The 26,176-nt window shown below is 43.5% G+C and overlaps 1 protein-coding gene across 3 annotated transcripts in view; it reads left to right on the plus strand.

Annotated features, from left to right (window-relative positions):
* cntn5 (contactin 5) overlaps nt 1-26,176 on the plus strand; it is a 266,463-nt gene that overhangs the window by 58,511 nt on the left and 181,776 nt on the right. For all 3 annotated transcript variants that reach the window (XM_060923112.1, XM_060923113.1, XM_060923114.1), the window contains exon 2: nt 24,586-24,699. In XM_060923112.1, the coding sequence (XP_060779095.1) occupies nt 24,645-24,699 (55 nt within the window). In that variant the 5' untranslated portion in view covers nt 24,586-24,644. The remainder of the gene's footprint in view (nt 1-24,585; nt 24,700-26,176) is intronic.

Consider the following 26,176-nt stretch of genomic DNA (forward strand, 5'->3'; position numbering starts at 1 on the left):
GCGGAGGGCGAGGACCGCCCACTTGATCGCCAGGCACTCCTTTTCGATGGTGCTGTAGCGCCCCTCACGCACCGACAGCTTCCTGCTTATGTACAGGACATGGCCCCCAGCCCTCTGTCCGATGCGTCCGTCTGCAACGTAAAGGGGAGAGAAAAGTCAGGGGAGTGTAACAGTGGCCCCCCACACAGTGCAGCCTTTACTTCAGAAAAAGCCCGCTGGCATTGCTCCGTCCACTGGACCGGATCTGGTGCCCCCTTTTTAGTCAGATCAGTCAGTGGGCTGGTGACGTCCGAATAATTAGGTATAAACCTATGATAGTAGCCAGCCAGCCCCAGGAACTGTCTCACCCCCTTTTTGGTCTTGGGCCTTGGGCAGGCCACAATTGCTGCTGTCTTGTTAATTTGGGGATGCACCTGCCCATTGCCCAAGTGGAAGCCCAGATACCATACTTCCACCCGCCCAGTCGCACACTTCTTCGGGTTGGCTGTGAGACCCGCCTGCCTCAGCGACCTAAGGATGGCCCTCAGGTGTTGTAGGTGCCGCGGCCAGTCATTACTATAAATAATGATATCGTCTAGGTACGTGGCCGCATAGGTGGCATGGGGGCGGAGGACCCTATCCATCAGTCGCTGGAACGTAGCGGGCGCCCCAAACAGCCCAAAAGGAAGTGTGACAAACTGGTGTAAGCCGAACGGTGTAGAAAAGGCCATTTTTTTTCTCGGGATAATGGAGTCAAGGGGATCTGCCAATAACCCTTTGTCAAATCCAGTGTCGAGTAAAAGTGAGCCATGCCTAGTCGATTGAGCAACTCATCAATACGAGGCATTGGGTACACGTCGAATTTAGACACTGTGTTGACTTTTCTATAGTCTACACAGAACCGGACCGACCCGTCGGTCTTGGGTACCAAGACCACCGGACTACTCCAGTCACTGTGGGACTCCTCGACGATGCCCATTTTGAGCATGGCCTCGAGTTCTTCCCAAACCACTTTTTTCTTGTGTTCGGGTAGCCTGTAAGGGCGGCTGCGCACTACCACCCCCGGGGGCGTCTCAGTGTGGTGCTCTATGAGGTCGGTGTGGCCAGGCAGGGGCGAGAACACGTCCAAAAACTCGGTCTGCAACTGGGCGACCTCCGCGAGTTGGGTCGGGGAGAGGTGGTCTCCACAGGGGACTGGAGAGGTACGCAATACCAATGTTCCCTTTTGAACCTCCGGCCCCAGCTCTGCCTTCTCCGGAACCACCGACACCAACGCCACGGGGACCTCCTCATTCCAGAGTTTGAGCAGATTGAGGTGGTAAACCTGTAGCGCCCCGCCCCTGTCTGTTCGCCTCACCTCGTAGTCGACATCCCCGATTCGCCGTGTGACCTCAAAGGGTCCTTGCCACTTGGCGATTAATTTGGAGCTCGATGTGGGCAACAGTACGAGAACTTTATCTCCCGGTGCAAACTCCCTAAGGTGCGTACCACTGTCGTACAGGCGGGTTTGCCATTCTTGGGCCTGCCGCAAATTCTCCTGGGTTAGGTGGGTGAGTGTGTGGAGTTTTGCGCGCAGGTCCATAACGTATTGAATTTGATTTTTACTGGGTGAAGGTCCCTCCTCCCAATTTTCTCGCAGCATATCTAGAATGCTACGCAGCCAACGCCCATATAACAATTCGAATGGGGAGAACCCCGTGGAGGCTTGGGGGACCTCTCGCACTGCAAATAACAAGGGTTTGAGCCATTTATCCCAATTATGTGCATCCTCACTTACGAATTTTTTAATTATAATTTTGAGGGTGCGATTAAACCGTTCAACTAAACCGTCTGTTTGTGGGTGATACATGCTGGTGCGGATCGGCTTAATACCTAATAACCCATACAGTTCGTGCAGTGTACGTGACATAAATGAGGTGCCTTGGTCAGTCAGAATCTCTTTCGGGATTCCAACTTGGGAGATAACGCGGAAGAGTGCTTCCGCAATACTGCGTGCTGAGATATTGCGAAGAGGCACTGCTTCTGGGTATCGCGTTGCATAGTCCACCAGAACTAAAATAAAGCGGTACCCTCGTGTTGACCGATCTAATGGCCCAATGAGATCCATCCCAATTCTTTCGAACGGGGTCTCAATTAATGGGAGAGGGCGCAAAGGCGCTTTTGGAATGGCCGCCAGATTTACTAACTGGCATTCGCGGCACGCCGTACACCACCTATGGACATCGCCGCGAATCCCTGGCCAATAGAACTGGGCCATTAGTTGGGCTAGTGTCTTATCCTGCCCTAAGTGTTCAGCCATGGGATTAAAGTGAGCCGCCTGGAATACCAATTCCCAGTGGCTCTTTGGAATCAAAAGCTGCATGACTTGCTCTTTAGTCTGAGTGTCCTGCATCACTCGGTATAACCTATCCTTCATAATAGAAAAATAGGGGAAGGACGGGGTGGCATTTGGCTGGAGCGTTTGACCATCGATTACTCTCACTTGGTCAAACGCATGCCGCAGAGTCTCATCTTGTGACTGCTCTAATGGGAAATCCCCAAGGGATTCCCCGAGAGAGGGAGGAGGAGCTTGCTGCTCCTCACTCTGATGCAGAGATGATGTAGACGGCTCTGTGACAGCTGCTCCCACCAAAGCAACACCGGGACTTCCCCCTGCTGAACTACGGCAGGACCCACTCTTCACTAGATGGCCATTAACTCCCCGAATCCCGGCCAATCAGTCCCCAAAATTATCGAGTGGGTGAGGCGAGGATTAACCACCACCTTTACTCTAAATTTTTCCCCTCGAAAAACAATGTGGACCGACACTAAAGGGTAGCTGTGAACATCCCCGTGCACACACAACACCTTCACCCCCTGTGCTCCCCCCAATGCCTTGTCTTGCACCAGGCTTTGGTGAATTGAGGTCTGATAACAGCCAGAGTCCACCAAAGCCTGATATGTATCCCCTTGGATACTCACCGGTATGCGATACGCTCTGGCCCGATCGAGGGCGGCTCCTGGCGCGTCGGGGATCCGAACCATCGCGCCCACTTCCATCGCCAAGCACTGCTGTTGGAGGTGGCCCGGCTCCCCGCAGCGCCAGCAAACCGGCCCGGGCTTCCTCTCTGCACTAGTGCTCTGGGGCTCACTCACCTGGGGGGGGGGGAGAGACAGACACAGAAGGGGAAAACGGGAGGGCACCACGGGTACAACGGGCCGGCTGCAGTGGGGCCGGCCCCCGCCTCCGCGGTGGGGGAACAGGGAGAGGACGAGACACAGGAAGAGAGAGGGGGAGAGAGAGAGAGAGAAGAGGGAAGAAGAGGATGTCCACTGTCCTGTCGTCAGAACAGCCGCCAAATGGTCCTCCGCCAACTCGATGGCCTGATCCAGCAACGCCAGGTGGTGGCACTGGACCCACTCCGCGGTTCCCTCTGGTAGGCGGGCGATGAACTGCTCCAGTACCACCTGATCGATGACCCCCTTGGCATCGCGGTTGTCGGCCCTCAACCACTGCTAGCAGGTGTCCCGGAGCTGCTGGCCAGATGCGAACGCCTGGCTGATTTCCTCCAGATGCAGAGCACGGAAGCGCTGTCGCTGTTGTTCAGGGTTGCACCCCACCCGCTGGAGGACGGCCCGGCGAAGGTCCGCGTAGACCAGCTGGCAATCGGTGGGGAGCTGTAGCGGAGCCAGCTGCGCCTCACCCATTAGCAGGGGGAGGAGGTGCGCCGCGCGCTGTTCCACCGGCCAGCCCAAGACCTCTGCTGCCTGCTCAAAGAGCATGAGGAAGGCCTCGGGGTCGTCATGTGGGCCCATCTTAGTGAGGGTGAGGGGAGAAGGGCCCGCGGCAGTGGAGGTGGTGGACCCCACCGACCCGAGGAGGTGCCGGAACGCCTGTCGGTCTTCCTGCTGCGCCAGCACCAGGGCCTCGAACCGGTGCCCCTGCTCCTTTTGGAGGGTGACTAGCGCCTGGCGCTGGCTCTGCTGGGCCGTGGCGAGGGCGTGGACCAGGTCCGTGAAGGGGGAGGACTCCATGGGGCTGTTCTTCCTGTACTCGAATTTTCCGGGTTTCAGCACCACTGTGGCAGTGTGTATGAGTGGAGCACAGAAAGACGGCAGGCCAGGATTAAGTTCCACAAAGAAAACTTTTTATTTTACTTAATTTAGCTTTTCAGCTTTCACTCACTCACTCACTCACTCACTCACTCACTCACTCACTCACCCATTCACTCACTCGCACTATCACACACATGTGTTGTGGTTGGGAGGGAACCTCCTTCCTCTGCTCTCTCTCTCCTTATATAGGGTGCGGTCACTGGGGAAGACACACAAACACAGATTAACCAACATCAGGTGCAGTGATTCTGCCACTTCCCTTCCCTGACTCCGCCCTCCAGTCACAGACCGATGCTTGACCACGCCCCTGCTGCCACAATGTCATTGGAGTATTTTTTTTCATTTACTGAGTTTTACTCTTGCATAAAATCTCATTTATTTTTATACTGTCTGATACTGTCTCTTGAAAGTTATACATTCTGCGCTAAGGCATGTATCACGCATGTGTCAAGCACACACGTTTTTTTCTCTTTCTCAGGTGCTGCTTCACTCAAACTAACAAGCGCTCAACATTTGCATCACAAGGTAAAGTTGTATGGACCCTTTTCACGTGACGTCACGACAAACGCGGCCGCCATTTTGGACATGTACTACCAGTAGTTTACCACAGCCAGCATTGAGGAACGGCAGCAAAGAAAGTGTTTATTTTCAGCAAGACTTCCATCATGCCACTATATTGTTGTGCACCTGGATGTAGTAACCATCAACAAACAAGGCAAGGGTTATCATTTTATCGGATCCCGGTAGATGCTGACCGACGGAGAAGATGGATAGCGGCATACCAGCGCTTGTGTAGTGACCACTTTGTTGGAGGTAAGACGAATAAAATTAGCCAGAAAAGGCATTACATTGCTGTTAACATTCCATTCTAGTTTACTGTAATTATGATCTGGCAGCTATTTACACCGGATCCAGTGTAAATAGCCGCCGGAGCCAACGTCCGAGGTTCCGGAGCGCGCTTGCTCGCGGCCCGGCCGGAGCCAGCGGCCGCGGAGCCAGCGCGCTCCCTCGCGGCCCGGCCGGAGCCGACGGCTGCGGAGCCGGCGCGCGCGCGCGCGCGCTCGCTCGCGACCCGGCCGGAGCCAGCGGCCGCAGAGCCGGCGCGCGCGCGCTCGCGCCCCGGCCGGACGTTGGCTCCAGCAGCTATTTACACTGGATCCGGTGTAAATAGCTGCCAGATCATAATTACAGTAAACTAGTAAATACAGTTTTCTGCATCTCGCTCCTTTTTCTTTTATGTTTGTCGCCTTCCTCGCATTCAAACCGATTTGAGCCGAAGTCCACTACATGTCCAAAATGGCGGTCGCGTTTACGAAGGTCACGTGACTGAAAAGGCTCCATAGGTGATAACTGTACTGAAGAGGGATGGGTGAGCTTGTGTGGGGAGAAAGAAGAGGGGGCACCCCTTTGGCTTGGGATGAAAATTTTCTCAGCCCTCTGGAATTCGAGTGTTAATCAGACACAGCATGAGGGGTGATTATGTCAGACAAACCCCCAGGACGAAGGCATCCGATAATGTGGACAGAACGGGTGGTTTCTGATTCATTGGAATGTAAATCGATTGCAAAAGAGTGGTACGGGATTAATGACCCTAAATACTATCGGGATGGGAGAAAGTTGGTTAGATGGAGTTGAAGAATTTATGGGAAGAATGTGGTTATGCATATCTGGGTTTATCAGCCAAAAGGCTAAGAGATAAGACTGCTAGTGCAGAGGAGAAATGTTGTGGAGGTGTTGTTCCTGAGTCACAGGAATCCATGGTCATGGCAAATTCTGTTTTAATGCAGGAAGAGGAAACTGAAATAAGTTCTGTAGAGGTGAACTGCAACAACCAGCCATTTGATTTATGTACCAGAAATGCAGCTCAAGTTTGCATGGAAGAACAAAGAAAAATTTAAGATCGTGCGTCAGGTTCTCTCCTGAGATTATTTGATTTGGAAGGTTTGAATATGATACAAATATAAGCTAAATCCAGCAAAGTATCCATGACTTTGATGTGCTGCCCTCTGAAATTAAAAATAAGATGTGGGGAAATATTACCCATCAAAGCTTCTGCAATGAAGTTTATAACATCTACAAGGAAATTGTTAATTTCAGAAGGAATATTTTTAACATACCTTCCAGCAGAGCTGAGAAGAATTTTACTGAAGAGTTAATATTCTGGCTTAAGCAGTTCAATTCCAACTCAGCTTTGAACTCAATTGCGTCAAAAGCATTTATGGTGCTTCCTTCTGTTATTTTACAGAAACCTTCGGCTTCCTCTAAAAGTAAAGAGCACAGTGCAGAGCAGAGATTAGCTCTCTGGACACAAGGCGATCTGAATATTTTAATGATGGAACTGAAGTTTATTCAGGAGAGATTTGGAAATTCGAAGATCATTTGAGGATATCTCCAAATCTTTTGTGAAATTGGTCATGCAAGGAAAATTGTCTGCAGCAATCAAAATGTTACAGCGAATCTTTCTGATTTGCTAAGCCTTTCTAATGACACTTTAGATCAACAGAAGGGAAAACGCCTCCCAGCCACAGAAATCGAAGATGAGTGTCTCCTATATGGCCCCTTGGATTATGTTCCACCTGGTATTTTTGACTTAACTGATGAACAGATGATCTACAATTTTGTTCTGAAAATGAAAGGGTCTACAGGTCCCTCTGGCATGGAACTGGAACTGTACTGAAGAATTTTGTGCTTGAAGAAATTTACTGTAGAATGAAAGATCCTGAGGGAGGAGATTGCTGTGTTGAGGAAAAACCTGCTCAAGTTTAGCTACCACCCATTTCTACTTGAAGGTTACACCTCTTGTAGGTTAATACCGCTGGACAAGAATCCAGGAATTTGACCAGTTGGAGTTGGAGAAGTTTTGCGTCGAATAATCAGCAAAACCGTTTCAGCGTTTTTTAAGGAAAAAATAAAACAGGCAACTGCTCTAACACTAACCCTGTTGTAGGGCTTCATAAACATTCTTCCATGGCTTGTTGCTCAGTGAGTGAAAGGGCATAGATGCAATTATGTGGGGGTATGGAGCCAGGAAGGAGGTTTATCACCCAGTCATAGGATCTATGAGGTGGTACACTGCTCGCCTTACTGAACACTTCTATGTAGTCTCAATACGCTTTAGAAATGACTGTGGTTACAGGGGAGATCGGGACTTTTCACTGTGGTGGATGCAGTGATGGTGTGGGGAAGGTTCAGGAAGTGATGATAGCACTGTTTGGACCATTTCATGACTTCCTTATCTTGCCAGGAGATTTGGGGATCATGTTGTTGCATCCAGGATTATCAGGTGTGTGGTAGTGACCAGGAAAGAGATGGACTCTACATGAAGTGCACTAACTTGGATGAGAAGAGGCTTGGAGCATAGCACAATGACTCCAGTTCTGATGGATTCTCCATCAATGGTCTTTATTTGCAGGGGTGCTGGAGCAGCTGTGTGGAGAGCTTGAGCTTCAGAACAAGGTCATGACCAGTGAAATTGCTGGCTGCTCCTGATTTGATCAAGGTTGAGGGAACAGGACCAGATCTCGAGTGTCTTACTTGAACATTCAGTGTAAGAGATTGGTGATATAAGAATTGTGACAGACTCATTGAGGGGTTGCAGGTGAATGTGGACATCCTCTCAGCCATGGACATGAACTTGGAGTTCTGCACTCACATTGGACATTGTGCCACAAAATGATTCAGTGTTCTGCAGTAGAAGCACAGCTTCTCCCTTCTCCTTCTCTCACCTTCAGAGATCCAACTTGATGCGAGTGATTTGCATAGGCTCCGAAGGCTCGGTTATGCTTGGGGGAGTGGCATCCCCAGCGTAGGCAGAACAGTTATAGATCAGGTTGTTGAGACAAATGGTCAGGTCAGGGAGTGAGCGAGGGCCAATTATTCATCGCAGCAAGTCAGTTCAGTGAGTGCTTCCATATTCAGACCCAGATGAAAAGCAGCTTTGAGTGCCGTATGGCAGCACATTAATGTCAGAAACAGGGGATGCTAAAACACAAGGTGAAAAATATAAACTTGCAAGTTTTAACATTTCACATGAATCAATATCCCACAAGTGAATGCAAATGTGAAACTCGCAAGCACAGAAAGAAGAATTGCTTGCACGTTTGTCATAATATCGCGCTCAATCTTTTTTCCTGATTGAATGTCTTTATCTTCTCAATTTGATAGCTCTTGGATGTCAAGTGGATTACCTTCAGCTACTCTGTGCTCAAGTGAAAATTGTTTGTGCTCCAGTTTTGACATGGGTGTGGTTTTGGGGGTGGGCTCATGCTGTTTCTATGAGTGAATACTGTTGGCTCCTGGTTTTGTGATTGTAGTCCACATCACTGTACAGTGCTTGAAAGTTTGTGAACCCTTTAGAATTTTCTATATTTCTGCATAAATATGACCTAAAACATCATCAGATGTTCACACAAGTCCTAAAAGTAGATAAAGAGAACCCAGTTAAACAAATGAGACAAAAACATTATACTTGGTCATTTATTTATTGAGGAAAATGATCCAATATTACATATCTGTGAGTGGCAAAAGTATGTGAACTGACTGTTGATCAGTCCTGCACACCGGCTTGGAGGAATTTTAGCCCGTTCCTCTGTACAGAACAGTTTCAACTCTGAGATGTTGGTGGGTTTCCTCACATGAACTGCTCACTTTAGGTCCTTCCACAACATTTCCATTGGATTAAGGTCAGGACTTTGACTTGGCCATTCCAAAACATTGACTTTATTCTTCTTTAATCATTCTTTGGCAGAACGACTTGTGTGCTTAGGGTCGTTGTCTTGCTGCATGACCCACCATCTCTTGAGATTCAGTTCATGGACAGATGTCCTGACATTGTCCTTTAGAATTCGCTGCTATAGAGATCTTGCAGTCACGTGACTGGAAAGTACACAGCCGCCATATTGTCGGTAAAAAACACAGCTGAATACTGCTGCACTCGTGTACAAAATGGATCAATTTCAACCAACGGACTACACGGCTCATTTTTCTAATGAACAGATAATTAGATAAATGTCTAAAATAAACGACCTACAGATTAGTGACCCTTATGGCTTACCGGACGTAGTTTTCACGACCGTGTCAATGGATATGGAACTGCCAGCGGAATACCCAGATGTGTATAATTACCTCATTAACTTTCCCTCGCTGTTCAGTGGTGAAGCACTGCATGCTTATAAATCTCTGGACAGTTATCTTTACAGAAATTCAGGATTTGTCAGCGACTCAGATGTGGCATCTTGTAAACAAGAAAATAACAATCCTCATTGGACGGGTAAGTCACTTAAGTATTACTAGTACTGATACTAGATATATCAGTAGTGTCTAGTATAGCACTGACCAGCCGATTATAGAATAGAATAAGGTAATTCCAGCTGTAATTCCAAATCGTCCGTCTTGTTTACCATGGATCTGGCATTGGAAAGATAGAGGCTTGGCAGTGGAGGTTTGAGTGGCTGTTTTCTGAGCTTAGTCAACAGGCCGGCTCTGCAGCCTCGCTTTTGCTTCCTCTCCAGATGCCGCCTCCTTCGCCTGCCAGACCCGATAACAATCCACGGAGACCCCGCTGGTCTCGCTATCTCGTCCGGAATGTTGTGCATGTGATGGAAATCGCTACAAACCATCATTTTCTGCTGGAAGCCAATGTCCAGTAAGTCCATATGGTTGTAGTGGATATTGAAGTCCGGTACAGACGAACAACACGCAAAAATACACACAAAAAACATAAAAAACGTGCACAGGTAGGGAGAGCTTGTAGCCGCAGCCATTGTAGTAGAATTGTATATAGTAGGGTTTTCCAGAAGAAAAGGCAGAAGTAGAACCAGAAGTAGAAGTAGAAGGCGGAAATATGGCGGTTGACCGACAAGATGGTGTCTGTTACAATCTGGATAGGCTGTGACGTCACATGCAAGATCTCCATAATTCAGAATTCATTGTTCCATCAATGATAGCAAGCCGTCCTGGCCCAGATGCAGCAAAACAGGCCCAAACCATGATACTACCACCATCATGTTTCACAGATGGGATAAGGTTCTTATGCTGGAATGCAGTGTTTTCCTTTCTCCAAACATAACGCTTCTCATTTAAACCAAAAAGTTCTATTTTGGTCTCATCCATCCATAAAACATTTTTCCAATAGCCTTCTGGCTTGTCCACGTGATCTTTAGCAAACTGCAGACGAGCAGCAATGTTCTTTTTGGAGAGCAGTGGCTTTCTCCTTGCAACCCTGCCATGCACACCATTGTTGTTCAGCGTTCTCCTGATGGTGGACTCATGAACATTAACATTAGCCAATGTGAGAGAGGCCTTCAGTTGTTTAGAAGTTACCCTGGGGTCCTTTGTGACCTCGCCGACTATTACACGCCTTGCTCTTGGAGTGATCTTTGTTGGTCGACCGCTCCTGGGGAAGGTAACAATGGTCTTGAATTTCCTCCATTTGTACACAATCTGTCTGACTGTGGATTGGTGGAGTCCAAACTCTTTAGAGATGGTTTTGTAACCTTTCCCGCCTGATGAGCATCAACAACGCTTTTTCTGAGGTCCTCAGAAATCTCCTTTGTTCGTGCCATGATCCACTTCCAAAAACATGTGTTGTGAAGATCAGACTTTGATAGATCCCTGTTCTTTAAATAAAACAGGCTGCCCACTCACACCTGATTGTCATCCCATTGATTGAAAACAATTTTCAATTTTCAAATTAACTGCTAATCCTAGAGGTTCACATACTTTTGCCACTCACAGATATGTAATATTGGATCATTTTCCTCAATAAATAAATGACCAAGTATAATATTTTTGTCTCATTTGTTTAACTGGGTTCTCTTGATCTACTTTTAGGACTTGTGTGAAAATCTGATGATGTTTTAGGTCATATTCATGCAGAAGTATAGAAAATTCTAAAGGGTTCACAAACTTTCAAGCACCACTGTAACTGAGCAAAGTGGTGCCATGTTGAAACAGTGGAGTCAGACAGAAGAGGTTTATATTTTTCACCTTATGTTTTAGCATCCTTTAGTTTTGACATTAATGTGCCACTATAGTACCGACGTATTCCATCCGCCATGGTGCAGAATTTAAGGACATAATCTGCTACAATTACTTTCTTTGTTTGACTTTAATCAACTGCTGTCTGACTTCCTTCCCTTTGGGTGCATGGTCAAAAGCTTGAGGGAACATTTCGATAGTGTTCATAGGAGGAGAGAGAGAGAGTCCCCACCCTTTTCTCAGACAGTCATAACACATTTGAGAGCTTTGCTGTTCAGCAGATTTAAAAATTGGGCTAATAGCCAATGGTCTTTGGTCCTCACTTGGCCAATGAACTATTGCGAGCATTGCAAGCAGAATCCCTTATGTTGTGAGGCTTCTCCCATGAACTTGTCTGGGCGTGAGATGAAGGGAGCGATAGGCGTGACTGGGGACTGGTGGGTTCAGAGTGCTTGGGATTCCACATCTGAGGATTCACTCCTGTATTGAGCTCTCCCAGGAGTTGCTGTTGTTCACCCATGAGCTTCATAAGGCAAAACTGGTCAAAAACAGAAAAATGTCAAGCAATCAGAAAACTACAATCAGAAAGTAGAATCAAAAGCAGAACACCAGGAACCTGCTCTAGTTGAGAAACCAGGAGATAATAACAAAGGCTTCGTAAAATCAGGCAGAAAAACACTGAGCATTACTTCACAACTCGTCTCTGTGTTGTGAGTGTGCTTTTATAGGGTGCAGTGATGAGTGTGTTCAGGTGAGTGTCATCAATCGGTGGGAGGTGGTGAGTGTGTCGAGTGAATGAGGCTACTGGGAGTCGCAGTCCACAACAGCTGTGTGTGTGTGTGTGTGTGTTCTGGGAAGTGGAGTTCAGAAGGCATTCTGGTACAGACATGACAATACTTTTTCCACTTTGATTTTATTTGTTTTTCCCAATCTTTTTAAAATTTAATTTTATTTTGATATGTTTCCCCTTTTATTTAATATTTAATATAAGAAAAGTGAACTAATTTCACCCACAGCATTTAGTTTGTATTGTATTGTATAAATCTGTTCAGGTTTTTATTTTTGCAGTAACTTTATGAATTAATTTATGAAATTCTGTTGGACTAATGAGTGTTTTGTCCTTGTGCAAAAATTGTTGTGGTAAACTGTTGGTCCAAAGTATGTGGACACCTGACCATCACACTTGTATGTATGCAGGCGTACACCTGCTGCAGGTGACAGTGGATTTACGCTCTGTTGAAGACAGACGGATGTAAATCAGTCCAGTTTCACTATACTGTCATTTTATTATGAGTTTTTATGCAGAATATGTTCCATCCTTAAATAAATGAATGAATGAATGAATGAACATCCTCCATACAGAGGCACAGATGAGATGATTATATTCAGATGTGTCTCATCATGCTTTAAAGATGATTGATGCGTTTTGTGCAGACTTTGTCTCACTCCACTGATATGTGGATTTGGATTTAAAGCAGTACGAGTTTTAGCTCATGAATATTGTGTTGCATGGAAGTGAAGCTGAGATTCTGCATTATTTCATGATATTTCTCACTCTGCTGAACCCTTGAATATTTCCAGTCTGCTGTAGATAAGATTCCAGGTGAAACATCAATCCCACACTAACCACTGAGATCATTCCTATGCTTTCCCACATCTTCCAGAAACTCTCCAGAAATTCTGAAGCAGTGTCACTTTTCTGTGAATTTTCTTTCTTTCTTTAATGTCCTGAGCAGCTTTTCTGAAAGTCTTGATCTCATTTAGACCAGAGTGTGAATATTAAACTCTCTGATGGGGAATTGAGGAGTGTGACCTGATGTTCAGTCCCATAAATCACTCAGGAAATGAGTGGTTCTTCATGTCTGCTCGGTTCTGACCCACTGGACCATTAGCAGAACAGATTAAAGAAAGAGAGATGTGGGAGAGGGGAACCATGTGACTGCCTCAGATATGTGTTGAAGTGTAAAATATGGACCTGAAACTGTGGATCACTGTTAAATTGGGTTTAGCACATTTCCGGATTCATGGTGTTTTGTGTTTTGTAAACACACTCGATTGAGCGAATGACACAGATCCTGCATGTGAACACAACTTCTCACTCTGACACCAATAATCGATCATCTCAACACCATAAATGTGTAAATAAACCTTTATTTTAAATTTTTGCACAAAAATGTCCAGTTCCAAGTAAAACAATGTAATTATTTCCAGAAACACCACACAGTGACACACATCATCATGCAGGAGAAAGTGAAGCCATGTTCAGAACACGGTGTGATTCTGTAGAGTTAAAGAGCAAAGCAGTGTCATACGCTTCGGCGTTCATCAGTGACACTGTTATCCCAAACACACCGCCAGCTCATGGCTTCATGTTTTTGTGTTAAAGATTTTAGTCTGATGGTTTTCTTCGTCCGTGATCCAGTGAATCAGAATCACAATGTTTTTATTGGTAGAGACTCCAAAGCAATGATGTAAGCTGTTCTGGATAAACATTTATGTCAAACGTCAGGAATGTACAGAGTTACTTGAAAGTTTGTGAACCCTTTAAAATTTTCTATATTTCTGCATAAATATGACCTAAAACATCATCAGATTTTCACACAAGTCCTAAAAGTAGATAAAGAGAACCCAGTTAAACAAATGAGACAAAAATATTATACTTGGTCATTTATTTATTGAGGAAAATGATCCAATATTACATATCTGTGAGTGGCAAAAGTATGTGAACCCTTGCTTTCAGTACCTGGTGTGACCCCCTTGTGCAGCAATAACTGCAACTAAATGTTTGCGGTAACTGTTGATCAGTCCTGCACACCGGCTTGGAGGAATTTTAGCCCGTTCCTCCGTACAGAACAGCTTCAACTCTGGGATGTTGGTGGGTTTCCTCACATGAACTGCTCGCTTCAGGTCCTTCCACAACATTTCCATTGGATTAAGGTCAGGACTTTGACTTGGCCATTCCAAAACATTAGCTTTATTCTCTTTAACCATTCTTTGGTAGAACGACTTGTGTGCTTAGGGTCGTTGTCTTGCTGCATGACCCACCATCTCTTGAGATTCAGCTCATGGACAGATGTCCTGACATTGTCCTTTAGAATTTGCTGGTATAATTCAGAATTCATTGTTCAATCAATGACAGCAAGCCGTCCTGGCCCAGATGCACCACCATGTTTCACAGATGGGATAAGGTTCTTATGCTGGAATGCAGTGTTTTCCTTTCTCCAAACATAATGCTTCACATTTAAACCAAAAAGTTCTATTTTGGTCTCATCCGTCCACAAAACATTTTTCCAATAGCCTTCTGGCTTGTCCACGTGATCTTTAGCAAACTGCAGATGAGCAGCAATGTTCTTTTTGGAGAGCAGTGGCTTTCTCCTTGCAACCCTGCCATGCACACCATTGTTGTTCAGTGTTCTCCTGATGGTGGACTCATGAACATTAACATTAGCCAATGTGAGAGAGGCCTTCAGTTGTTTAGAAGTTACCCTGGGGTCCTTTGTGACCGCGCCGACTGTTACACACCTTGGTCATGGAGTGATCTTTGTTGGTTGACCACTCCTGGGGAGGTTATGGGCGGCACGGTGGTGTAGTGGTTAGCACGGTCACCTCACAGCAAGAAGGTTCCGGGTTCGAACCCAGGCGGCTGGCGAGTGCCTTTCTGTGTGGAGTTTGCATGTTCTCCCCGTGTCTGCGTGGGTTTCCTCTGGGTGCTCCAGTGTCCCCCACAGTCCAAAGACATGCAGTTAGGTTGACGTGGGGCAGCCTTGGGCTGAGGTGCCCTTGAGCGAGGTACCGAACCCCGACTGCTCCCCGGGCGCTCTGGTATGGCTGCCCACTGCTCTGTGTGTGTGTGTGTGTGTGTTCACTGCTTCAGATGGGTTAAATGCAGAGGATGAATTTCACTGTGCTTGAAGTGTGCATGTGACGAATAAATAAAGGTTTCTTCTTCTTCTTAACAATGGTCTTGAATTTCCTCCATTTGTACACAATCTGTCTGACTGTGGATTGGTGGAGTCCAAACTCTTTAGAGATGGTTTTGTAACCTTTTCCAGCCTGATGAGCATCAACAACGCTTTTTCTGAGGTCCTCAGAAATCTCCTTTGTTCGTGCCATGATCCACTTCCACAAACATGTGTTGTGAAGATCAGACTTTGATAGATCCCTGTTCTTTAAATAAAACAGGGTGCCCACTCACACCTGATTGTCATCCCATTGATTGAAAACACCTGACTCTAATTTCACCTTCAAATTAACTGCTAATCCTAGAGGTTCACATACTTTTGCCACTCACAGATATGTAATATTGGATCATTTTCCTCAATAAGTAAATGACCAAGTATAATATTTTTGTCTCATTTGTTTAACTGGGTTCTCTTGATCTACTTTTAGGACTTGTGTGAAAATCTGATGATGTTTTAGGTCATATTTATGCAGAAGTATAGAAAATTCTAAAGGGTTCACAAACTTTCAAGCACCACTGTGCATTTCAGGTAAAAACAGACAGCTCCACTTTACATTGAATATTCTGTAAATATTTTAATATTTTCTTTTCAGTCTTGAGATCATTTAAAATGCTAAAAATATTGAGAAGAATGTCTGTAAAATCAATTACGTGTAAAACTGAGAGCATCAGCAACTCATTTCTTCACAAACTGACTGTTAATTCCTCTCTCTCTCTCTCTCTCTCTCTCTCTCTCTCTCTCTCTCTCTCACACACACACACACACACACACACACACACACACACACACACACACACACACACACACATTACCATCTACATGGAGGAAGACCACAATCACTTAAAAATGCAGCTGTGATATTTAATTTTTTTATTTCATTTATTGTCGAGTCAGTTTATTTCTATTGCACTTTTAACAACAGACTCTGTCACAAAGCAGCTTTACAGAAAATTAAAGACTTTAAACATTTGAGCTAATTTTATCCCTAATAATTGTATAATTTACAGGTGAATTCAAGTACCTGGGGTCAACTGTGCAGGAAAATGGGAGCTGCGATAGTGAGGTGAGAAAGAGAGTGCAGGCAGGGTGGAGCAGTTGGAGAAGGATTTCGGGAGTCATTTGTGATAGGAAAGTCCCAGCAAAAGTGAAAGGTAAGATGTATAAGACAGTAGTGAGACCAGCTGTGATGTATGGATTGGAGACTGTACCCTTAATGAAGAGACAGGAGACAAAGTTGGAGGTGGTGGAGTTGAGGATGTTAAGGTTTGCGATGGGAGTGACGAGGTTGGACAGGATAAGGAACGAGCACATCAGAGGGACAGCACATGTGGAGAGCTTGGGAATTAAGCTAAGAGAGATGAGACTGAGATGGTCTGGGCACATCCTGAGAAGAGATGCAGAACATGTGGGAAGGAGAATGTTGAGGATGGAGCTGCCAGGCAAACGAAAACGAGGAAGGCCAAAGAGGAGATACATGGATGTGGTGAGAGAGGACATGAAAGTGGCAGGTGTGGTAGAGAAGGATGCGGAAGACAGGGAGCAATGGAGACGAAAGATCTGCTGTGGCGACTCCTAATCAGGAGCAGCCAGAAGAAGAAGATTGTATAATTTACAGATTTTTACTTAAACCAATACAATTCTACTGACAACAACAGCAACAACAATAACTAGAGGTGCTGTGCCAAGGGCACAATGGTATCCCATTTCCACACCTGAGGCCTTGGGACAAAAGTCAACATCACAAAACTGAAAGAAATGAGGCCACTTGTCTGGACTCTGATGACAAAGGAAAAGGATATAAAATTTCCATGGTTAATAATATTAACTAAGTTCCTATCTTTCACCAATTTCTTGATGCAGGCTATTGCAAAAATATGCAGATCATTAATCTGACCTGTCAGGGTCACACCAGGGCAAAACCAATGTTCCCAAATGAAAACCCATATATGACTTCCTATTTATGATCAATAGTAACTATGGGCCTATCTCGCACCGTTTTCATAACACAAGCCATTGAAAATATGCAGGTCATTGATTTGACCTTTCAGGGTCACTCTAGATCAAAATTTTGGTGCCAAAAGAAAGACCATATATGAGTTCCTATTCATGATTAATAGTAACTATGGACTCATCTAGCACAGTTTATGAAATACAGACCTTCGAAAATATAGGGGTCACCGATCTGACCTTTCAGGGTCACTCCAGGTCAAATGTTTTTAGTGCCAAATGAAAACCCATATATGACTTCCTATTCATAGTTAATAGTAACTGTGGCAAGGCAAGGCAAGTTTATTTCTATAGCACATTTCATACACAGTGGCAGTTCAATGTGCTTTACAGAAGTAAAAGCAAAACAGTAAACAATAGAGAATAAAATTACATAAAATAAATGGGAAAAATATAATAAGAATTAAACAATAGTAGAAATAAAATAATAAAATGAAGTAGAAGTTCAAATAGGGGGAGAAAAAAACAGCTGAATAAAATAGAATAAAAGTTAAGTAAAATTTGAAACATGCAGAAACTGTAAAAGTATAGATTATAAAAACATGTATAGAAGACAATATTAATTATTTAACAAAAAGCATCTGAAAACAGCTTGGTCTTTAGTCTAGATTTGAAGCTGTCAACAGCAGGAGTGTTTTTAATGTCCTCTGGCAGTTGGTTCCATAGCTGCACTGCATAGTAGCTAAAAGCTGCTTCACCACACTTTGTTTTAACAACAGGTTTTACCAGTAAATTTTGCTGCTGCGATCTGGTAGATCTGATTGGGTTAGGCCGCTGCAACATATCAGAGAGGTAATTGGGCCCTGTACCATTTAGAGATTTGTACACCAGCAGCAATGCTTTAAAGTCAATTCTGTAGCTTACTGGAAGCCAGTGAAGGGACCTTAGAATTGGAGTAATGTGCTCTGTTCTTTTTGTTCGTGTGAGAACCCTCGCCGCTGCATTTTGAACCAGCTGAAGTCGTTTGATGGTCTTTTTTGGCAGGCCTGTGAAAAGGCCATTGCAGTAATCAACCCTACTAGAGATGAAGGCATGTATCAGTTTTTCCAGATCATTTTTTGACATAAGTCCTCTTAGTTTGGAAATGTTTTTTAGGTGATAGGATGCCATTTTAGTGATTACTTTCATGTGACTGTCAAAGTTTAGCTTGCTGTCAATGAAAACACCAAGATTTTTAACCATTTCTTTAGTTTTAATCCCTTTAGTGTCAAGAATACTGGTAATCCTGAGTCTTTCATCTTTTTTTCCAAATAGAATTACTTCTGTTTTATCTGAGTTCAGCTGAAGAAAATTTTGTCACATCCAGTTGTTGATTTGATCGATACACTGGTAGAGACATTCAAGGGGGGCATAATCATTAGGTGATAGAGCAAGATAAATTTGGGTGTCATCTGCATAGCAGTGATACAAAATTGAATTGTTATTGATAATTTGCCCAAGTGGGAGCATATAAAGGTTGAAAAGTAATGGTCCAAGAATCGACCCCTGGGGGACACCACAGGTCAAGGACATTGACGTTGAGGAACAATTTCCCAGGGTAACAAAGAAGGTCAAGGGTATGACCACGAGAGTGGGTCGGCCCCTGTACATGTTGTACTAGGTCGAAGTTGTCAATAGGTGCAAGTAGTTCTTTGGCATAAGTGTTTTCCGTATTATGACTCTTTTATGGCCTTATCTTGCTCCGTTTTTGAGATATAGGCCATTGAAAATATGTGACCTAGGTCAAAAGGTCAATAGGTCAAAACTATAAATATTCATTAAAATATGTTTTTCTATGGCAAAGGAGCAAGGCTAGCTCAAAGACCATGAAAAATAGACAAAACTCTGACTTTTTGCTATAAAGTCACCTAATTGACAAGTTCAAGGTCATGTAACTCAGTGAAAATGGGTCAAATCACTTAACCAATGCGAACCATTTTGAAGCCCCCCAAATAGGTTCCCCATACCCAATTTGGTGAAAATTTATGAAAAAATGAGGGCGGAGTAGCGATTTAACGCATACGTGACCTTTGACCTAATTCTGGCAAAGGGTCAAGGTCAAAGGTCATATGAGTGCAAAAAAGTATTAAGGCATAAGGGCCATGGAAGATGGCATGAAAGGGTTTTGTCCAGCTTGTCCTGGTACTGTACCAGGTGGTCCCATTCATAGCCATTCCTGAAAAATTTATGATGTCATAAAATGATGCCGTGTGACATCATGCATGAGACTGAAATCACAGATGGTGACAACCTATATGCACACCAAGTTTCATTCAGATATCTTGAAAACTGAGTGAGAAATGACCCTTGTCTAATTACTACTACGACGTGTACACTAAACCTCAGCAATTTCAAAATCTCATTTCCACTGAAGTATAATAATTCCACTGATGTGGAAATGGGATAATAATAAAAATAATAATAATAATAATACAACCCCGATTCCAAAAAAGTTGGGACAAAGTACAAATTGTAAATAAAAACGGAATGCAATAATTTACAAATCTCAAAAACTGATATTGTATTCACAATAGAACATAGACAACATATCAAATGTTGAAAGTGAGCCATTTTGAAATTTCATGCCAAATATTGGCTCATTTGAAATTTCATGACAGCAACACATCTCAAAAAAGTTGGGACAGGGGCAATAAGAGGCTGGAAAAGTTAAAGGTACAAAAAAGGAACAGCTGGAGGACCAAATTGCAACTCATTAGGTCAATTGGCAATAGGTCATTAACATGACTGGCTATAAAAAGAGCATCTTGGAGTGGCAGCGGCTCTCAGAAGTAAAGATGGGAAGAGGATCACCAATCCCCCTAATTCTGCGCCGACAAATAGTGGAGCAATATCAGAAAGGAGTTCGACAGTGTAAAATTGCAAAGAGTTTGAACATATCATCATCTACAGTGCATAATATCATCAAAAGATTCAGAGAATCTGGAAGAATCTCTGTGCGTAAGGGTCAAGGCCGGAAAACCATACTGGGTGCCCGTGATCTTCGGGCCCTTAGACGGCACTGCATCACATACAGGCATGCTTCTGTATTGGAAATCACAAAATGGGCTCAGGAATATTTCCAGAGAACATTATCTGTGAACACAATTCACCGTGCCATCCGCCGTTGCCAGCTAAAACTCTATAGTTCAAAGAAGAAGCCGTATCTAAACATGATCCAGAAGCGCAGACGTCTTCTCTGGGCCAAGGCTCATTTAAAATGGACTGTGGCAAAGTGGAAAACTGTTCTGTGGTCAGACGAATCAAAATTTGAAGTTCTTTATGGAAATCAGGGACGCCGTGTCATTCGGACTAAAGAGGAGAAGGACGACCCAAGTTGTTATCAGCACTCAGTTCAGAAGCCTGCATCTCTGATGGTATGGGGTTGCATTAGTGCATGTGGCATGGGCAGCTTACACATCTGGAAAGACACCATCAATGCTGAAAGGTATATCCAGGTTCTAGAGCAACATATGCTCCCATCCAGACGACGTCTCTTTCAGGGAAGACCTTGCATTTTCCAACATGACAATGCCAAACCACATACTGCATCAATTACAGCATCATGGCTGCGTAGAAGAAGGGTCCGGGTACTGAACTGGCCAGCCTGCAGTCCAGATCTTTCACCCATAGAAAACATTTGGCGCATCATAAAACGGAAGATACGACAAAAAAGACCTAAGACAGTTGAGCAACTAGAATCCTACATTAGACAAGAATGGGTTAACATTCCTATCCCTAAACTTGAGCAACTTGTCTCCTCAGTCCCCAGACGTTTACAGACTGTTGTAAAGAGAAAAGGGGATGTCTCACAGTGGGAAACATGGCCTTGTCCCAACTTTTTTGAGATGTGTTGTTGTCATGAAATTTAAAATCACCTAATTTTTCTCTTTAAATGATACATTTTCTCAGTTTAAACATTTGATATATCATCTATGTTCTATTCTGAATAAAATATGGAATTTTGAAACTTCCACATCATTGCATTCCGTTTTTATTTACAATTTATACTTTGTCCCAACTTTTTTTGGAATCGGGGTTGTAATAATAATAATAATAATAATAATAAACAACTTTATTTATATAGCAACTGTTGTAGATGTTAAACATTGATAAAATGAGAGTAAAATAATTGTTGGCTGTGAGTTGAATAAAATTAAAGAAAGTAGGTAGAAATAATAAACAGTAATAAATATATAAAACATAAATAAAACTAAAACAAAAGCAAAAGTTGTGCAAAAAATGTGCTGATGTGGCAGCACGGTGGTGTAGTGGTTAGCGCTGTCGCCTCACAGCAAGAAGGTTCTGTGTTCGAGCCCCGTGGCCGGCGAGGGCCTTTCTGTGTGGAGTTTGCATGTTCTCCCCGTGTCCGCGTGGGTTTCCTCCGGGTGCTCCGGTTTCCCCCACAGTCCAAAGACATGCAGGTTAGGTTAACTGGTGACTCTAAATTGAGCGTAGGTGTGAATGTGAGTGTGAATGGTTGTCTGTGTCTATGTGTCAGCCCTGTGATGACCTGGCGACTTGTCCAGGGTGAACCCCGCCTTTCACCCGTAGTCAGCTGGGATAGGATCCAGCTCGCCTGTGACCCTGTAGAACAGGATAAAGCGGCTAGAGATAATGAGATGAGATGAGATGTGCTGATGTTAGGGATAGTGAAAATAAATGAATACAAATAAAATGGAAAATCAGTAAAATAAAATAAATTACTCTTCAAAATCACAATCGAACAAAAGTTTTAAAATTTGTTTGTTAATCAGGGTGTAATAGGGTTCTGTGATTGATTTTTGTTTCTTTATTTTTTCATATTTTTCTCATCTCATTATCTGTAGCCGCTTTATCCTGTTCTACAGGGTCGCAGGCGAGCTGGCTCCTATCCCAGCTGACTACGGGTGAAAGGCGGGGTTCACCCTGGACAAGTCGCCAGGTCATCACAGGGCTGACACATAGACACAGACAACCATTCACACTCACATTCACACCTACGCTCAATTTAGAGTCACCAGTTAACCTAACCTGCATGTCTTTGGACTGTGGGGGAAACCGGAGCACCCGGAGGAAACCCACGCGGACACGGGGAGAACATGCAAACTCCGCACAGAAAGGCCCTCGCCGGCCACGGGGCTCGAACCCGGACCTTCTCGCTGTGAGGTGACAGCGCTAACCACTACACCACCGTGCCGCCCTCATATTTTTCTTTTTATATTTATTTATTCTGTTAATACAGGATTCCCAATGTCATAGAATTTCTGGAATATCATGGAATTTTACAAAGTCTATTCCAGACATGGAAAGTCAGGGGATTTGATCATATTTTGGGCCCAGTTGTGGAATGTCAGGGAATTTTCTTTGTAGCCTGTTTCATGTTTCAGTGCCATTTTGGCAAAAAAAAAACAACAACAGCATTATTTTCTATGAATTATTTCACCAGGTCTAAGCAGTGAAAACTAATTTTTGTGCTGAAAACATCTGTGAATTATTAAATAAAGCTCACAGATTAATGGGTTTAAAATACTGTGGCTGGTTTCTGTCTGTTCAGCAGAAAGGCAGCCTGTTTTTCTGTTCATTATAGGGCATGGAAATTCAGCTTTTAATCAGGGAAAAGTCAGGGAACTGAACATTTAACGTGGAGTGGGAGCCCTGTGAATACTTTCTGTAAATAAAAATGAGTCTGTTTCAGTTCATATTTTTATTTCAAGCCTGAAATATTCTGAGAATTTCTCTCTGATTATTTTAACACCTCAGTAGTTGGTCAGGACTACATTACCCATCAGCCCCTGCACTTAGTCACATGTCTCACTGATCCCCTTCACCTGTGTCTTACTGTGTTTATTTCAGCACGATGTTTAAGTTCTATGAGCTGTGTGTGTGTCTCTGCTGAGCATTTGTGTTTTATCCCTGTCGTTATTCAGATCATTGTGATTGTTGCAGGCTTTAATTCTATGTTTGTGCTCATAGTTTGGTTTCGGTTTAGTGTTTGTGTTTATTTTATTAAAAATCTGCACTTGCGTCCATCTTTGCCTACTTAGTTAAATAAAGTTATTGAATTTAATTTATGGTGACTCTCACAGGCACAGAGCGAAGACCACAAACCAATAAAATTTAAAAGTCTGACCAGGTCAAAATGATAAAATTAAAGCTAAAATTGATTGTGAGTGACGAGTCATGACTGTGAGCGTTTAACGTCGTCGTGTTCAGACTCGTGATTTAATGTGTGTTCCTCAGAGAGATCACTCTTAATCTCACACTTTTAATTAAAGACGAGTTCAGAGGAAAGCGACGCTGCGTGGCTTCACTCAGCACAAATCCACCCACTCCCATGTCTTTCTTTTATTTTTTCATTTCATTTCATTCTTTGTTCATAAAGAGTTCTAAATGGAGTTTGCCTTGAAAATAATCAGCAGTAGGGCAGATGTTGGCCTTTTGTTATATGGTGTATATTAGAATCTCATAACGAGTCTGTTAATTATTCACCTTTTATCTCTTTCACTCGTTTTTTATCTACAGATGAAGCCTGACTTCAAACACGCCTCGGTGTTTTACAGCCGAAAATAATCACGTTTAAACTCCACAGTTTGTGTGCAGTCATCATCAGCCTGTAATTAATGATCTCTCTCTTTATCATGTTTCTTTAAACGTATAAACTTCAGCCAAGATGGAGATGAAGTGAAATTTATCTATTTAATAGGTTTAAAATATAAAAGGATTTACTGTTTACATTTACATTTGTTATAAAAATGAGCAGGAATTATACAATAAATAATTCGACCACATTTCATTTCCTCACTGCACCGTATCACACATCGAACACTTTCTCTCCGTAATCAGCATCAACACCACAAAAATGATAGAACACCGAAAATAAAGATTGAATATGTTTTAATTGATCTAATATTTAGATTTAATATTTTTATATTTTTATAACATATTTGTACTTTAATATTTCTGCTAATTTTTACTTTAATTTTGTGTTGTTCTGCTGGCAGAAAAATTATCTGCCAATGACGATGCCAAGCGAGAAATTAGCAAAAGTTTTCAGAAATATAGACAAAATGTTTGCTTTTCTTTATCTTCTTTATTGTGAGCACAGTGAGCTTCTCAATGTTCTCCTGCACCTGGTTCTGTTCTGGTTCTATTTGATGCAGTAATTATACTGCATTATAAAGTCATCCTGCTCTACTGATATTCATGATTTCAGATTGAATCATGTCTAGTCTCCTGATGTTTTCTGACAGAAATCAGAAATAGAAATAAAATTTGTGTCCTGATGTTACACTGATGCTGAGACACCAAACTCCATCACTAACACACACCACTGGAGAGTCCTCATACTCATACACATTCAACAGATAATACATAAGAGAGAGAGAGAGTGTGTGTGTGTGTGTGTGTGTGTGTGTGTGTGTGTGTGTGTGTGTGTGTGTGTACATGATCTCCTGTCTCTTAAACAGAACTGTACACATGAACATTTATTATGATTTCAAAAAGGAAAATTAGATGTACATGAAATGATCACCTTCCTCTGTTATAAACTAACAATATCTCTCTCTCTCTCTCTCTCTCCTTCTTGTTTATTATCATTTTTTTCTAGGCATCACTTTAATGAAGACTCGCTAACTGCGTTTCAAAAGGTGACCCTTCACAACAAGTATGGGGTCACCATGGAAACCACTTCTGCTGCTGTCAATCATCAGCTGCCTGACAGGTAGAAGATCTTTCTCTCTCTCTCTCTCTCTCTCTCTCTCTCTCTGGATTGTTCTGGATGGACAGTCTGCACACTCATCATGAGACAGCTAAAATGTCCTGCTCAAGGTGTTTTCAGATGTTTCACAGCTCCTTAAACCCAGAATAATTCAGTAGAGAATGCTGGTGAACTGTCCTTTACACTGTGTGTGTGTTTTACATTCAGCTGCTTTGCGCTGCAGTATTGTTCTCTCACTCAGACGGTGTGATTTACTGCTGTGTGGACGTCAGACATGAGACAGAATGTGACTGCAGACTGTTTACCTCCCAACAAGAACAAGCACTAAACAAACACTTACACATTCATTACATTCAATTTAATATTCACTCCATGTCAAGGTTTATTATTTATATTTCAAGGTCATCCAGTTGTTCACGAGTCCCAGAGTGTGAACCCCTGCAGTCAGTCTGTCTGGTTCAATAATAATAATAATAATAATAATCGGCAGCATGGTGGTGTAGTGGTTAGTGCTGTCACCTCACAGCAAGAAGGTCCTGGGTTCGAGCCCCGTGGCCGGCGAGGGCCTTTCTGTGTGGAGTTTGCATGTTCTCCCCGTGTCCGCGTGGGTTTCCTCCGGGTGCTCCGGTTTCCCCCACAGTCCAAAGACATGCAGGTTAGGTTAACTGGTGACTCTAAATTGAGCGTAGGTGTGAATGTGAGTGTGAATGGTTGTCTGTGTCTATGTGTCAGCCCTGTGATGACCTGGCGACTTGTCCAGGGTGAACCCCGCCTTTCACCCGTAGTCAGCTGGGATAGGATCCAGCTCGCCTGCGACCCTGTAGAACAGGATAAAGCGGCTACAGATAATGGATGGATGGATGGATGGATGGATGGATAATAATCACAATCAACATAACAGGTTTATGGTCAGTTAACAGGAAATAATCACAGTAAATATTTGTTTCATACAACATTAAAAAAAATATTGTGTGTGGTTTTACACACACACACACACACACTCATGTAGATATAGAAGAAACAGAAGTAAGAAAGAAATGTATAGAATAAAGGGAAGAGTGTGTTTCCAGTTTGGTTTCCAGAATAAATTGCGGATTGGAGACTGGAGTGATGAATAGTTTGTGGGTATCAGGGGATAGGAGCTGAACGATCTGCCAGCAGTCGAGGAAATTCTAGTTCATGGTAATGCTAACAAAACAGCATGAGTGGACCAGAAGATACGAGGATCTGAAACTATGAAGACTGTTTAAGGCAATGAGCAGAGGATTGTGTTTACTGTGAGGAGAGATGGATAAAGCCAGATTTACACAGTGTGACTTTCAGCCTAATTTTGTTGTGATTGATAAAAATCTCACTGTAAAAGAATTCTTTGGTGATGAGTTGAGATCGGTGTGTTAGATCGCATGCTGTCACTGATTTAGTGCAACTGCAACCAGGAATGTCCGATGACAAAGTTCTGTCAGTGTGAGAAATCTGTGAT

The sequence above is a fragment of the Neoarius graeffei genome, chromosome 6 (assembly GCF_027579695.1).
Source record: "Neoarius graeffei isolate fNeoGra1 chromosome 6, fNeoGra1.pri, whole genome shotgun sequence".
In the NCBI taxonomy this organism is placed as follows: domain Eukaryota; kingdom Metazoa; phylum Chordata; class Actinopteri; order Siluriformes; family Ariidae; genus Neoarius; species Neoarius graeffei.